The 16,942-nt window shown below is 41.4% G+C and overlaps 1 protein-coding gene across 8 annotated transcripts in view; it reads left to right on the forward strand.

Moving 5' to 3' along the window:
• Window positions 1–6,368: 6,368 nt before the first annotated feature.
• Window positions 6,369–16,942, forward strand: part of ABCC5 (ATP binding cassette subfamily C member 5) — an 80,088-nt gene continuing 69,514 nt past the window's right edge. For 5 of the 8 annotated variants that reach the window (XM_042954638.1, XM_042954637.1, XM_042954634.1 and 2 more), the window contains exons 1-2: window positions 6,385–6,509; window positions 10,113–10,296. In XM_042954638.1, coding sequence (XP_042810572.1) covers window positions 10,168–10,296 — 129 coding nt within the window. In that variant the 5' untranslated portion in view covers window positions 6,385–6,509; window positions 10,113–10,167. Of the gene's footprint in view, window positions 6,510–8,576; window positions 8,657–10,112; window positions 10,297–16,942 lie in introns of those variants that run through there. The other 3 variants (XM_042954630.1, XM_042954632.1, XM_042954631.1) reach the window with 3 other exon arrangements.

Consider the following 16,942-nt stretch of genomic DNA (forward strand, 5'->3'; position numbering starts at 1 on the left):
AAAAGGAGTCTGGTGTTTTGGGGCCACCTGGGTGGCTTAGTTGGTTAAACGACCTACTCTTGATATCAGTTCAGGTCAAGATCTCCCTATCGTGTGATTGAGCCGCGCATGGGGCTCTGCACTGAGCGTGCAGCCTGCTTGGGATTCTCTCTCTCCCTCTTTCTCTGCCCATCTCCCACTTGTGAGCATGCTTTCTCTCTCTGTGTCAGAATAAAAAACTAAACATTAAAAAAAAATCTGACTTTTGGTGGTCTCTTTTTTCTTTGTTCATTTGTTTCTTAAATTCCACATAAGAGTGAAATCATATGGTATTTGTCTTTCTCTGATTGACTCATGTCATTTAGCATTATACCCTCTAGATCCATCCATGTTGTTGTAAATGGCAAGATTTCATGCTTTTTTTATGGCTGAGCAATATTCCTTTATATATATACACCTATGTGTATATATGTATATATATGTGTATATATATGTGTATATGTATATATATGTATATGTGTATATGTATATATATGTATATGTGTATATGTATATACGTATATGTATGTATATTTGCATATATAATCTTCTATATAAATCTGTATGTATATATATTTATATATAATCTTCTATATTTATATTTATATTCTATATTTCTATTTTATATAAAATATAAAATCTTCTTTATACATTCATTTATGGATGGACACTTGGGTTGTGTCCATATCCTGACTATTGTAAAAAATGCTACAATAAACATAGGGGTGTATATATCTTTTTGAATTGGTGTTTCCATTTTCTTTGGGTAAATACCCCGTAGTGGAATTAATGAATAATATGGTAACTTTATTTTTAATTTTTTTAATGTTTATTTTTGAGAGAGAGTGTGTGTGCAAACAGGAGAGAGGCAGAGAGAGAGAGAGGGAGACAGATTCTGAAACAGGCTCCAGGCTCTGAACTGTCAGCACAAAGCCTGACATGGGGCAAACTCACAAACCATGAGATCATGACCTAAGCTGGAGTCGGAAGCTCAACTGAGCCATCCAGGCGCTCCTGCTTTTAATTTTTTGAGGAAACTCCATACTGTTTTCCACAGTGGCTGCACCAATTTTGGAATTTTTGATATGTGAAATCCTTTTCTCTTTTCCAAGTTGCCAAGGGGGCACCTGGATGGCTCAGTGGCTCAGGCCATGATCTCACAGTTGTGAGTTTGAGCCCTGCATCAGGCTTGCTGCTGTCAGTGTGGAGCTTGCTTCTGATCCTCTGTCCACCCCCTCTCTCTCTGCCCTCCCCTGGCTCGCTCTCTCTCTCTCTCTCTCTCTCTCTCATTCTCTCAAAACATAAACATTTAGGGGCGCCTGGGTGGCCCAGTCAGTAGGCGTCCAACTTCGGCTCAGATCATTCCAACTTCGGCTCAGATCATGATCTCATGGCTCGTGGGTTTGAGCCCCACGTTGGGCTCTGTGCTGACAGCTCAGAGACTGGAGCCTGTTTCAGATTCTCTGTCTCCCTCTCTCTCTCTGTCCTTACCCCGCTCCCTCTCTGTCTCTCTGTCTCTCTCTCAAAAATAAATAAACATTAAAAAAAAAAAAGAATTCTCCAGGTGCCTGGGTGGCTTAGTCGGTTAAGTGACCAACTTCAGGTCAGGTCATGATCTTTCAGTCTGTGAGTTCGAGCCCTTCATCTGGCTCTGTGCTGACAGCATAGCCTGGAGTCTGCTTCAGATTCTGTGTCTCCCTCTCTCTCTCTTCCCTTCCCCTGCTCACGCTCTGTCTCTCTGTCTCTCTCTCAAAAGTAAATAAACATTAAAAAAAAAATTTAAGTTGCCAGAGACCATTAAAGAGGTTTATTATTCTCTCACACTGTTGTTTCTGTGATGGCAAGTAAAATATTCACTTTATTAGCTAACTTGAAAAAAAAGTCTTATTTCTTGAAAATGACTTTCATTGTAAAATTGATCTGCAAAAGTGAAATTTTGTCTTCATAAGAATTCAACTGTGAATGCCACAGCAGATGTGGAGTGATCATTGCCATTTGGCATTAGGTCCTGGTAACCTGGGTAGAGGAAGCTACTGCAATAAAACACTTCTGTCAATGAGCAGCGGTACCACCATCCATCCAGTTCTGCAACCAGAAACCTAGGTGGTACCCTCGACACCTTTCTTTCTCACACCGCTTTACCTACTCCATCACCAAGGTCTGCTGATTGTCTTCCCTTCTAGATACTTCTAACTCTTTCCCAGTCTACCAGCCACAGTGCAGTTTTCAAAATGCAAATTTGATTTCTCAACCCTTAACCCACTCACCATTAAAAACCTTGTCGTGGTTGCCATTTGCTCTTCCTCTGAGACCTATAACATGGTCTACAAGGCCTTTGGAGATGTTCCCTTCCTTTTCCTTCTGCTTGGTCTTTGTTGTTCCCTCTGCTTGGAGTGCTCTCTGCTCTGCCCACCTCCACATGTTCACCTTACTAACTCCCACTGTCCTTCAGGCACAACTCATACCTTCCTTGTCTAGTACCTACTCCAGTTATAATTTAAATCTGGACTCAAGTTTATTTGGAACTCTAAGCCCCATAAGGACAGGAAACTTCTCTGTTTTCGCTCCATTATATCTCCATCAAATATTGAATGAATATTTTTAGTGGATTACACAAAATAAGTATTATTTTTAAAATATGTACAAGTGTGGGTTTACATAGATTCTCTACTCTAGCCCCTTGCCTGAGGATTGGAGAATATCACTCCCCCAAACATCTCACAACACAAAATCATTTTAAGGAGGGGATGCTTTGCAATCAGTATCATGTAAGTAAGTAGAAGTCTAATTATACTTATAAGTAAGTATAAGTTAAGTACGATTCTTTGGCCCAGGCTATCTGTGGACAGACAGGGATAAGACCTTAGGGTATTGAGGCTTGGCACCAGGTCTGCGCAATGGTCGTCTATTATTGTTTTGTTTTTTTTTTCTTTTAGCCTATGATCAATATATTTGGAGTATTTCAGGGAGATTTTTAGAAGGTTTTGATTTTATATTAAAGTATCAGATTTGCAGCTTTGGGGTTCTACGGTGTTTGAGGCATGGTAGGAAGTGCTAGTATACCTCAGCAAGGTGGCTTGAGGTGTGCTGAGGAGGTTTATCTTATGCAACCAGATGGCCACAGGCGCTTCAGGAATTCTCATCAGCAGATACAGATATAGCGACCTGCAAGATTCTTTGGCTCAAGTGCATATAGTCCCAGTGAGAGGAGATATGATTTGTTCCTATGACACTAAAACATTTTTATTATGAAATACTTAAAGCCACCAAAACGTACAGCAAATGATATTAGAAGGACCTGTGTACCCACTCCAAACCTCATTAAAATGAATATTTATAAGTCATTAAATTTTTTTAATGTATATTCATTTTTTAAGAGAGCGAGAGAGACAGAGCATGAGCAGGGGAGGGGCAGAGAGAGGGGAGACACAGAATCTGAAGCAGGCTCCTCCAGGCTCTGAGCTGTCAGCACAGAGCCTGACGTGGGGCTCCATCCATGAACCGCAAGATCATGACCTGAGCTGAAGTCGGATGCTCAACCAAAAGAGCCACCCAGGCGCCCCTATAAATCATTTTAAAAAGAAATAAAATATTACAGAAACAGATGAAGCTCCTGTGTCTCCCTCTCTGATCTTATTCTTGTACCTGCAACACCAGCTATATCTCCAATTACACCTTGAAATTGTTGTTCATCATGCCCAGGTATTTTTTATATTTTTAAGTACATATATGTGTATTCATAAACAACATATCACATTTTTACATATTTGCAAAATAAATACAAATTGGGGTTATACAATTTGAGTCTTTTTGTAACTTATTTGTGCTCAACATTGTTTTTGAAACTTATACATAGTGATACATTATAGCCCATGTTCTTTAACTGCTGTATAGTAGCTCATTATACAAATACCATAATCTAGTTGTCTGTTCTCTTGTTAATGGAATTTAGATTCTTTCCACTACTACAGACAATGCACAATGAATATATCTCCTTGTGTATATATGTGGGAGGCCCTTTAGGGCATCTTTTCTCAGCTAATAGCATTAAGCCCTGATGCCCTAAAGCATTCACTGTGTGTAATGAATTAACTTCTCTCTTGGACACCAAAATGATACTAGATATGTGTTATCCTTGGGAGAATTGAGAAAATAATCACTCAAATAATTCTTTTTAGGGCTTAATTCACTTGCAGAAGCCTCCATAGAGAAAGGCTACCCTACAGCATATATGTAGAAGTGGAATTTCTGGGTTCAAGGATAGGCATATGAGGTGGAAACCATTAGTTTCCACTGAAATCTGTTCTTTCCTTCTTCCATTGTAATGGAGTTGTAGATGGCTCATAGCTTCCCAGCTGAGGATTGCACTTCCCAGTTTCCCTCTCACTTAGATGTGCCCAAATGATTAAATTGTCACTACTAGAATGTGAATGGAAATGATGTATACTGCTTCCCTGCTGGTGCCTCAAGATCAGGTCACACATCTCCATATTCTTCCTTCCACCCGGGTGACTCGTAATAGCAATGAGTAGAAAAATTTTGGAGCTCTATGTTGAACCTGACAGAGCCACCATACCCTTGGTCTCTGATTGCCTGCAGGAAGCAGGACTACGTTACTGATCTGGGATACTTACCTAAGACTTTTATTTATGAGAGAAATAAACTTCTTGACTCTGAGCCACTAAATTTTAGGTGTCTGCCAGGGATCTAACAATACTGCCCTATATATAGCCCTTTTCCAATCTACTAAATATGGCCAAACTGCTCTTTAATATGGTTCTATCAGTTGATACACTGCCAGCAATGTGCAAAATATCCTGTTTTTCCAGATCCTTGACAATAGTCGGTGTTGTCAGGTTTTTAAGTTTTCCCATGAGAAGGGCATAAAACAGTATCTCATTGCTATTTTAACTTGAATTTCCCTGTTTTTTTTTTTCCTGATTGGGTGTCTTTGCATGCTTGAATGGTTGTTCAGGTTTCCTTTACAGTGTGTTCACTGTCTGTTCATAGCATTTGCCTATTTTCCGACTGAGTGATTTGCCCTTTCTTATTGAGTTGTAGAAACTATTTGTATATTTTGTATCCAAAATTTTTTTGGTTATAACTTGTGGTTTTGCTTTTCAATTTATGGCTCTTGTACAGAAATTTAAATTTAAATATAGTAAGAATGTATCAATCTTTCCTTTATTTTTTGTGTTTGCAACTTGTTTAAGAGGTTCTTCTCTACTCCCAAGGTCATGAAGTTATTTCACATTTTCTTCCCAACATTTGAAAGTTTTCCCTTTCATAGGTCGGTCTTTGATCTACCTGAAATCGATTTTTCTGTGTGGGCTGAAGTAGTAATCCCTGAGTTTTTAAAAATACAGATGACCTATTGTCCCAGCACTATTTATCCAAACTTCTTCCTTTCCCTACTGATCTGTAATGTTTTCTCAGTCACAGATCGTGTTTACATATATGCATGAGTCTGTTCCCAGCCTCTTTGTGGTGTTGCATAGGCCTATTAATCCATCCTCACGCAGGAACATTGTGTTAATTAATTGATACCTTAGTGTCTTCACACTAGCTAGTTGTATAAAGATGAACAAGTCACTTTACCTTTTTAAAAATAATCTCTGAAATGGAAAAGATATACCTACTGTGTGGTTGTGGAGATTAAAAGAAACAAGAATTTCATGTAAAGCACCACGTACAGAGTAGGTAGGCACTCAACAGAGAGTAGTGATGTTACGATCATGTTGAAGGTACAGATGAAACACAAAGAGAAATACTGTGATCAGTCTCTTTGGGAACCTCAGTTTGATTTACAAAAAGGAGTGAGTTGGTACATCGTTTCCAAGGCTCTTGCTACCGTAGAAATTGTGATCCTGGCGTTTCATTATCTAGAAACCAGGTAGCACAAGGTTATGTGACGGGCAGTGGGATAAAACTGAAAAAGGTGGTATCAGCGCAGGATGCAGGTCGAATACTGAGCAAACAATCGTAAAATGTTAACTGCCATAAAAGACACGAGTCGGGGCTAGTTGATAGCTGATGACCTTCATGATATTTTCTGGTGCATAAATGGCCGCACACCGTCGGCTCCGTCCTGCCTGCAAACACCGAGCTGCGCCCCCCACCCTCCCCCAAGGGCTACTGTCAACCCTCCCGGCCACCCACTGGGGCACACGGCCTCAGAGAAGATTCCAGACAGGCTCGCAGAAGCTCTGAGAAGGATGGTGCAGAGCCAGGAGCGCGGTGGAAAGGAGGAGCAGCCTGCACCTCCTCCAGGGCTTCTGCAGCGCTTCTGGGAAATATAGTCCTTTGCCGCGTGTCGAGCCTCGGGCTCCTAGAAGAGGGACTACAATTCCCTTCAGTCTTGGGGAGTCTTTGTGCAGCACGCCTGCGCAGTCTGGCGGCCAATGCCGCTATAAAGGCTTGTTTTGCTCCGGGGCTGATGCTCGGGAGCGTGGTCGAGTGGCCGGTGCGGCCGTCCTGGAGCCGGGGCACAGGTAGGTAGCAGCTAACGTCGCACCCCCTCCTTCTCTGTTGGTTGTCACGGGGGTCACCCCTGTATGTTCCCACCCGGGGTGGCGGACTGGGATCGGGGATAAGAGGAGGTTCGGGGGGAATCCGGAGACCTGAGAAGCGCAGCCTGGCCTCCTTCTAGTGTCCCGCCGCCCCCTCCTCGGGACGCAATCCCTGAGGGCTGGCTGGTGCTGAGGTCCTGGCGTCGGAAGGCAGGTAGGGTGGGCTGAGTGGTCGAGAGTGCTGGCTACATACCCGGATGCGGCCACCAGGGGGTGCTGCGCCCGCGGCCCGTGGGTGTGGGTCGCTGTGGCCTCGTCAGGCCCAAACTGGCCGTGGGAACGCCCAAGGGTCAAGGCATCCCAGGTGAAGCTGGCGAGAGAGAAGCCCCCATCCTCAAGCTTGTGGGGAGGGCGGCCCGGGGCACACCCCGCTCAAGTCTTATACCAGCGATTCTGAGCTGCCAGCGCAGCGACCTTAAAAGTCATCCCCTCGTTTTCTGCAAACGGGTAAATGGAGGTTCGTGACACAAGTACGCACAGCAAACCCTGGGCAGAGCCAGGAATGGAGGGAGTCCTGATCTCTTGACTGTCATCAGTGCCTTTCCACTTCCACCACACAGAGCTGCATGTTGCTTTGTGTTTGTTGCACAGGGGTCATCTGGCTTCTGCACAGACGTGGGGAGGCAGGAGGCAGAAGGGCACAGGAATGATTGGCAAAGTTTCAGAAGGTTTTGAAGGACAAGATGGATAGGTTATACTGGAATCTGTTGCCTCAGTGAAGGGTGCGGACGGTTGAAGCACCACAAGTGGATTATCAGAGGGTGGTAAATAGCTTCAGGTCTTCTTGTGCAGCTTCAGGGCCTGAATGAAATTCCTCAGGTTGGATACCTAAGGAATGTTGTAATGAAGGCAATTTGGAAACACCAGTCTGGCTAGTTCCAGTTCTTGCAATCCCCCTCCCCCATGCAGTTTCCTCTGCATCGTTGTGCAGGGAGAATGTCTACACTTTTACCACTGGAAGGGGAACCTTGATTTAAAAAAAAAAAAAAAAAAAAGGCAGTTGTCTGGCCTCAACTCTGTTGAGTTTGAATCTGGACACTTCTTTGGGGTTCTACCACTTTGGTTGTTCTGCTAATGTCATTGTATAGCTCTGACTCAAAAAAGAAAAAAAATCCTTTCCTTTTTTCCATTCTTGTCAGCTGAGTCAAGTTAGCATTGCAAAACAACTTTTTAACACCCAAAAGGAGAACAGAAAAAAATAGGGAAGTACAAATAGAGTCAAAAAGAGTCAAGCCTATAGTGATCCTTTCTTGGTTGCTTTATTCAGACTTGGGCTTGTTTTCTTTCTAAAACTCATAGGGATTCCTAGCTCTTGGGTGGCCTCTATGTGGGGTGCCTGGTCTTATAATCCTGATACACAGAAGATGGAATTCTTATATTCAAGGCCAAGAGATAGTAACTTTGTGCCTACTCAAGGCCTGCCTACTCTCAGGGCTATGCCTCTTTTCCCAGGAAGCTAAGAAACAAGAGTGTTAGAGGCAATGGAGACCTACTCCCCACCTCCTTCATACGTAGAATAACTTGAAATAAAATGATTGAAACACACTTTGGTTATCAAGAGTTCTTAGACAATTGGGATGAACTTTATGTTCTTCTTGATATGGCATTTGGAATTGTGAATTAGTTGGTTGGGCCGTGCCCCTTTCAAACCCACTTCCTTCCTCTTGCCTTTTTTCAAAATGGGACTTATCTGTTCAGCTTCCACACAATCAGCTAGGTTAGGGAGCCTTTTGTGAGGAAGGTTGGACTTCAGTGATCCCTCTAACAAGAGGGATTACTCTGATCTGCAGCTGCAACCTGACATTGGGGACACAGGCAGATGCCCAGGTCTGTTTATAGTTTAGGCTTAATGAGGTCTCAGTGACGTGATTGCTGTGCTCTTGGTTGTAAGCCGGAGTGCTTTATGGTGCAGTTTGTCCTTGGACAAGGTGACTTTTTTTTTTTTTTTTTTTTTTTAAAGATACGTAATTTAGCAGTATCGACTCAGGGTAGTTGAACTAGACTTCTGAAAGGCAAGAAGTGTGTTGGAAACACGTCTGTATGGAGGAGATTTAGTTCTTTTTTATTTAGTAAGTATTCTCCTTTTCTCTGATACCTTAGAAAAATGAATTGTAGTGGTCAGAATTTTGTCTGCAGAGTAGTACTTTTAAGACCCAGTTATAGCTAGGAAGTTATGGAATCCAAAAGGCAACACAGCTACACTTCTTTAATTTCTAGTGAGGCTGGTGCGAAAGGCGTTTTCTCAGCTTGTATCTGAGAAACTTTGAGCCATCTCAGAGTGGGGGAAATGTGTGTGTTTTATTTTTTCAGAATTAACCGGAGTTGATACAGTATATCGATCAAAGTTAGCCAGGCAAGCAAAGGTTTAGAACAGAGTTTCAGGTAAATATTAGGTAAGATTTTGTTGGACAGGATGGGGAATTTCTTTTTGTTATTGTTTTCTAATAACGGCTTTGTTGAGATATAAATTATATACCATTAAATGCACCCCTTTAAAGTATTACAACTCAGTTTTGGGTTAGTACATTCACAGGCTTGGGCAACCATCACCACTGTCTAATTTTAGAACACTTTCAGTACCCCAAGGGGAATTTGTTTTTAAAGTTAAGGTGTAATATTATTGGGGCAACTGGGTGGCTCAGTCAGTTAAGCATCCTACTTCCGCTTAGGTCATGATTTCACAGCTCGGGAGTTTGAGCCCTGTGTCGGGTTCTGTGCGGAGAGTTCAGAGCCTGGACCCTGCTTCAGATTCTGTGCCTCTATTTCTCTCTGCCCCTCCCCTGTTCGTGTTGTCTCTGTCTCTCTCTTAAGAATAAATAAACATTAAAAAAAATTTTTTTTAAGTTAAGGTGTGATAATATTGTTTTGTTTTGCATTTCAGGTATAAATTTGTTTTGTATTTTTATTTATGTAACTTCATGGAGCTTTCAAATAACAAACCAATTACCCAATTATAAAAACGCAGAGGTGGGATATATCATTGGTAGAATAAGTGCGTTGTAAATTTTCATTTAGTAACATTTAGTAGGAGAAATAATATCCATTTTAAAATTGTGGAGTTTATAATGCTTGGAACAAACTTAAAAGTTGTCTTTTTTTTTTTTTTGAAAGACTTATCTGAATGCTCCTTACATGGGTTTGAGCTTAGTTGAAGGTGATGGGTGATGATATCTCTTTACTAGTGTGTTTATTTTTTTCTAATCTTTTTTTCCCCCTTAGAGGTGGGAGGTGGTAATCCTTGGTTCTATTACACTGATATTTTTTTTCTTTAAAAAAAATGAAATGGCACTTTAAACATTTCTGAAAAATTATTTTTATAGGTATAATGGTAGTAAACTTTAATGCTTTTGCCCCCTTTTTTTTCTAGTTTAAAGTACTTTTGCATATGATTAAGTACAAATTTAGGAAATCTCTTTCCTTAAGGAAATAAAGAAAATTTTTAAAAAATTCTGGTATAATTAACATATAGTGTTATTCTTTGATGAATTTTTTTTTTTTTTTTCTTTGATGAATTTTTAATTTCAGAAATTCTCAAGTGAAACCAAAAGTCTGTGAGCCCTGGCACCTCTACTCAGAGAAGATGAAGGATATCGACATAGGAAAAGAGTATATCATCCCCAGTCCTGGTTATAGAAACGTGAGAGAGAGAACCAGCACTTCCGGGCAGCACAGAGACCGAGAGGACTCCAAATATAAGAGAAATCGACCGGTCGGTATTCCTTTTCCTGAATTCCTTTTCTTACCTGCTTGTTGTATTAGACTACACCTTCCTTTTTCATATAATGCATAATTAAAACGAAATTTCATTTTTGTTGTTGGCTTTATTTTTTTATTTAAAAAAATTTGTTTAATGTTTATTTATTTTTGAGAGAGAGAGAGACAGAGCACGAGCAGGGGAGGGGCAGAGAGAGAGGGAGACACAGAATCCAAAGCAGGGTCCAGGCTCTGAGCTGTCAGCACAGCGCCCGATGCCAGGCTCAAACCCACAAACCGTGAGATCATGACCTGAGCTGAAGTTGGAAGCTCAACCCACTGAGCCACCCAGGCATCCCTGTTGTTGGCTTTAGATCACTGGTAAGAATTTATGGTTACATATAAAAAAGGAGCGGTCGGTTGGCTTCAGCCTGCCACCTATTTCTCCTTTTGAGTTCTCTTCTCTCCTGCTTGTACTGCCCTGTGGTGAATTCTGAAAAGGCTTTGCTTGAGAGAAGTCACCTTGTAGGGGTGAGGGTGGGGGTGCTGAAGAGGGAAGAGAGGGAATATGAACCATTAAACTTCATTCATGTACTTAGGGGCACCTGGGTGGCTCAGTCGGTTGAGCATCAGACTTAATCTTAGCTCCTGGTCCCAGGGTTGTGGGATCGAGCCCCTTGTTGGGCTCAGTACTGAGTGTGGAGCCTGCTTAAGATTTTCTCTCTCCCTCTCCCTCTCTCTCCCTTTGCCCCGCTCATGTTCTCTTTCTTTCTCTCTCTCTCTCTCTCTCTCTCAAATAAAACAAAACAAAACAGAAACAACCCCCAACTTCATTCATGTACTTAAAATTGGTTTGTTTGTTTTTTTGCCTCTGCCTCTGTTGTCTGTGTTTAAAATGTGAATCCTTTGGAGGGACTCCTGCAGATTTCAGAGTACTGGAACAATTCTAGATTGTGGTAGTATGATAAGTAAGTTTTCCAAGGAAATCCATGGATGTGAAGGAGTCTTTAGATAAGAATTTTGTTTTCTCCAAGGGAAATAATTAAAATACATTTAAAAAAAATTTTAATTAGTTTTTTTATTTTTATTAAAAAAATTTTTTTTTAATCTTTATTTATTTTTGAGACAGAGACAGACAGAGCATGAACGGGGGAGGGTCAGAGAGAGGGAGACACAGAATCTGAAACAGGCTCCAGGCTCTGAGCTGTCAGCACAGAGCCCGACGTGGGGCTGGAACTCATGGACCACGAGATCATGACCTGAGCCAAAGTCAGCCGCTTAACCGACTGAGCCACCCAGGTGCCCCTTAATTAGTTTTTTTAAATGTTGATTTATTTTGAGAGAAAGAGACAGAGACCAAGTGTGAGTGGGGGAGGGGCAGAAAGAGAGGGAGACAGAATCTGAAGCAGGCTCCAGGCTCTGAATTGTGAGCACAGAGCCCCATGCGGGGCTCAAACGTACAGGTGTGAGATCAAGACCTGAGCTGAAGTTGGATACCTAACCAACTGAGATGCCCAGGTGTGCCATGAGTATACATTTTAAAATGGAAGAAATAGGGGCGCCTGGGTGGCTCAGTCGGTTAAGCGGCCGACTTCGGCTCAGGTCATGATCTCGCGGTCCGTGAGTTCAAGCCCCGCGTCAGGCTCTGTGCTGACAGCTCAGAGCCTGGAGCCTGTTTCAGATTCTGTGTCTCCCTCTCTCTGACCCTCCCCCGTTCATGCTCTGTCTCTCTCTGTCTCAAAAATAAATAAATGTTAAAATGGAAGAAATATCTTTTTTCTGAAAAGAAAAAAATTATACCTTTTCTTCAATTGCAAAGGAAGAATGGGGGTGACTGGGTTTAGGAAGGTAAGGTTTGTATTCATGTACAGTATTTGTTATGTGAAAACTTGAGAATCAGAAAAACTTTGCAGCTGACACTGGAGTTTCATTAGCCTGACATTACCTGTCCTTCTTTGGTATGTGAAAGCTGTTGCCTTATTAAACAACATTTTCTCAGTAATAGGTGTTTTCTGTCCCCACCGTATATATATTTTTTAAGTTTATTTATTTTGAGAGAGAGAGAGAGAGGGAGGGAGGGAGGGAGGGTAGGGGCAGAAACAGGGAGAGAGAGAATCCCAAGCAGGCTCTGTGCTGCCAGCTCAGAGTCTGATATGGGACTTGAACCTACGAACTGTGAGATCATGACCTGAGCCAAAATAAAGAGTTGGATGCTTAACTGAATGAGCCACCCAGGTGCTCCATCCCCACTGTTTATTATATAGTGCTTTCCTACTCAAGCTGAACTTTGGAAAACAGTCAATGTAATCACTGTCAAATCCTTAAGGTGCCAGTTTTATAACTTGTTTGTGGTTTGTGTTGTTTGCCTAAGCCTTATGTTAATTAACCACGTGGTGAGTATCTTCTGAGTGCCAGACACTGTCAGTATGCACTTAACTCTAGAAAAAGTCACAAAGGTGACATTGGAGCAGGACTTTGAAGGATGATTAGGTAGGGATGCTTTCAGGTTACTATGTCATCTGTGGTTTGATGGTTTATGAATAAAATGGTATTGATAGTAGAACGTGACTCATGGGATTATTGAAGATTAAATGAGATAATGCATGTAAAATGCTTAGACTGATGCCTGCCATTCTAAGATGGCATTCTAACATTCTAAATGTTAGATCTTAGAACCAGTTGTCTAGAGCTTAGGATGTGAAAGAGAAAATTCTGCATGCCATGATAAGGAATCTTTTACTATGGGCACTGGGGAACTATTGGAAGTTATTGAGGAGGGTTTTTGTCCCCCCCTTTTTATTTTGAGACAACTATGCAAAGAAATTCTGTATACACTTTATCCCCCAGTGGTAACTTCTTGCAGAAAACTATAGCACCATAGGGGCACCTGGGTCACTCAGTTGGTTAAGTGTCCGACTTCGGCTCAGGTCGTGATCTCCCTGCTTGTGGGTTCGAGCCCTGCAGCTCAGCGCCTGGAGCCTGCTTCAGATTCTGTGTGTCCCTCTCTCTTTGCTCCTACCCTGCTTGTGCTCTCTGTCTCTCAAAAATAAAATAAACATAAAAAACAAAACTATAGCACCATATCTCAACATTAAAACAATCCACCCAGCTTATTAAGACTTCCCCAGTTTTATGGTTTTGTGTATACTCATTTGCATGTGTATATTCTGTGCAGTTTTTTCGCATGTGTAGATTTTTGTGACCATCACCACAGTCAGAACACAAAACAGCACCATCACAAGCATCTCTCATGCTACTCTCACCTCCCTTGCAGCCATAGCCACCTCCCTTCCCCTTGCCCCCAGTCTCTGGCAACCTCTAATCTGTTCTCCACCTTGACAATTTTGTCGTTTTAAGAATGCTATAGGGACACCTGGGTGGCCCAGTCGTTTGAGTGCCCGACTCTTGATTTTGGCTCAGGTCATGATCCCAGCATCGTGGGATTGAGCCCCATGTCAGGCCCTGCACCGAGCCTGAAGCCTTCTTGAGATTCTGTCCCTCTGCCCCTCTTCCCTGCTGCTTGCTCTGTCTTAAATAAAAAAATAAAAAAAAAAAATACTATATAAATGGAATCACGTAGCGTGTAACTTTTGAGATTGGCTTTTTTCACTGTGCATAATTTCCTTGATATCCATCTCGTTTGATATGTGGATCAGTAGTTTCTTTTTGTGAGTAGTATTCCATGTTTTAGGTAGTTCTTTCCTTTTCATTGTGAGTACTATTCTATGTTATAGAGGAACCATAGATTGTTTAACCATTCATTTGTTGAAGGGCATTTTGGGTTATTTCTAGTGTGTAGTTGTTACAAATAAAGCTGCCTTGAACATTTATATATAGGATTTTGTGTGAATAAGCTCTCATTTGTCTGGATAAATGCCCAGGAATGCAGTTGCTGGGTCATATGGTAAGTGCATGTTTTGGTGTATAAGGAACTTCAATACTCTTTTCCAGACTGGCTATACACTTTTCCATTCCCACCAGCAATATATGAGTGATCCAGTTTCTCTGCATTCTTGGCAGTATTTGGTGGTGTTGTTATTTTTATCTTAGCCATTCTGATAGGTATGTCTGATATCTCATTGTGGTTTTCATTTGTGTTACCCAAGGGCTAATGATATGGAGCTGAGAAGGGATTTTTAAGACTTGATTTTTATCTTAGGAAGATTAGTTTTGAGACAATGTAGAAAAAACCTGCATAGGAGAGAGATAAAATATAGGGAGCGGTGGGGAGTCTCCTGTGCCAATCTATGTGAAAGAGGCCAGGAGTCTGCATCCAACCAAGCATAATAGTGAGGAGAGATGAGAGAGGAGAGACAGGGGCATCTCTGGAAGGAGAAGGAAGTATTGGGGGGGTCTGGGATTGGTGGTAAGAGTTTAAAACTACTAATGGATGTATAGGAAGAGAAGAAGATTCAGGTGAGAATGAGTTTACTTTGAACATGTTGAATTTGAGTGCATCCAGATAAAATGATCAGAAGATAGAGCACAGGCAAGTAAGGTAGCAGAAGAAAAATTTGAAGTCATTAGTGCATCCATATAGATGAAGCCTTGGGAGTGAGCAAGGATGGCTTATAGCTCAGAAAAAAGGTGGAAGCTGGGAAGCTATTGTATGTGGGTAGTCTGGTGAAATTTCTGGAGACAGGGTCCCCGCCCAGTTGGTTACAGTAGAAGTGACATTAGGACGTACAGTGGCAACAGCCAGCTTTTCCTCTCCAGGTGGAAAAGAACTGTAAATAGAATCACTATTGTGCCCTTTGTCCCCTAACTTATTAAGTCAGGAGCCAGACAGCAAGTTTCCTTCATGTGATCGAGTCTTATCTTGAAGAAACAGGAAGGCTGTTACTACTTTTATAAAATGTCAAGAGTCCACATAAACTTTATTTTCACTCTCCTTTCATGTTTCCCAGACTTTTAAATTTGAGTACTGTTTTCATGATTTTTATCTTATCCTTGTGCCCTCTGAACTTTTTTCTTACTTGAAATATTTCTTTTAATCTGGATTTTTTATTTTTGCTCAGCCTTGACCTAAGTAATAAATAAAATCATAAGTTTATGCTGTCTGTTTTTTTATATATGTTAAAATGAATGCATAACTGTCAAGTGTTTTTAAAAGGTCATGTTCTGGGGTGCCTGGGTGGCTCAGGTCACGATCTCATGGTTCATGAGTTCAAACCCCGCATTGGGCTCTGTGCTGACAGCTCAGAGCCTGGAGCCTGCTTCCGATTCTGTGTCTCCCTCTCTCTCTGCCCTTCCCTCCACTCATGCTTTGTCTCTCTCTCTCTCTCAAAAATAAGTAAACATTAAAAAAAAATTTTTTAAGTAAAAAAATAGCTTTGTCTCGTACATTATATTTTCAGATATTTGACTCTGAAAACTTTTCTGTATGGACTAAGGGTGTGTGAATTTGTCTATGCCCTTGTGTTTTCAGAGTCAGGAATATTACCTGTGAGTCTACTTGCTTTTTGGAAGGAGAGCGGGATGAAGGAGATTAGTATTTGCAGACTCTGCATTATTTTTCTCTTGATTGGTACTCAGTGACTCAGCAGATTTTCTGGACAGTCAGTGATAGGATGAGTAAGAACACCTGCTTTTTTTTTTTTTTTTTTTTTTTTTTTCCTTTTCTTTTCCCTGTCGGCATCCATAAAGCTTTATAAAGCTCAGTACGGGTGTGATACGGTTATCTGGCTTGGTGCCAGGTGTTGGTTTCCAATAGCAGCCCAGAGTCCTCTGCTGGAGATGACAACAGCACTCCTATTGGTGCAGAGCCCAGTGGCTTTCTTGCATGGTGAAATGAATCTACAGGGCCATGGGTCTCCTGAGGTTGGCCTGCTGCCGTGATCATGAGCTCTTTTACGCTGTCTGCAGTGAGGCTGCTGCTTCTTTCCTAGGAAATGCTGCTTCAGGGAAATAAATATAGCCTGTTGGCTGGAGCTGAAGGAGGCTCTGTCAAAAGGGAAGAAGAGTATTGAAACCAGCTTCCTGTATTCTAAGCAGTTTTAAATACCTAAGCCTTTATTTGGTTAAGATGTATGATCTGGATGTTACAAATGGTTAATGAAAACTTTTTTGATGAAATCTTGGTTCTGCTTTTAGGTAGCCTTCTGCTAATGGTTTCTTTAATGTCTCGCCATTCTTCCACTTTCTTTTAATCAGAAATAAACAGGTCAATGCCAGGAACAGGAAACTGGGCCTTCGGAGGTCTTTGTCAATGATCGAATTGGTCAATATCAAAATTACAGATTAATGTGAAGTTAATTTGGTGCACTGAAATTCACTAATTAGCAGAATTAAGCTTGTCTGTCCCTTCCCTTCTTATCCTCCCTTTAGGGAGTTAACCTATTTAGGTAATTAGATCTTACATATGTTTTAATTATTTAAGATTATTGTGTAAATTAGCTTTTCAAGGAATCAACTTCACTCTGTTATTAGGTATCAGACGAAAACTTGGTGTTTACCAAAGCAGATATGGTGTTATATCTTGGTTTTCTTAAATGTTGTATTCTCACAGTAGAAAGCTAGCCAGACTGCCCCAATCTTCACTTCTTGCTTCTCACCACTGTCAGCAGTTGTAGGGGCTCTGCAACACAGGGGTCACATGACAGAACCCTAACGTCATATACTAACATCTTATACTAAGCATTTAACATGGGTCTATGTATGGT

The sequence above is a fragment of the Panthera leo genome, chromosome C2 (assembly GCF_018350215.1).
Source record: "Panthera leo isolate Ple1 chromosome C2, P.leo_Ple1_pat1.1, whole genome shotgun sequence".
Taxonomy (NCBI): domain Eukaryota; kingdom Metazoa; phylum Chordata; class Mammalia; order Carnivora; family Felidae; genus Panthera; species Panthera leo.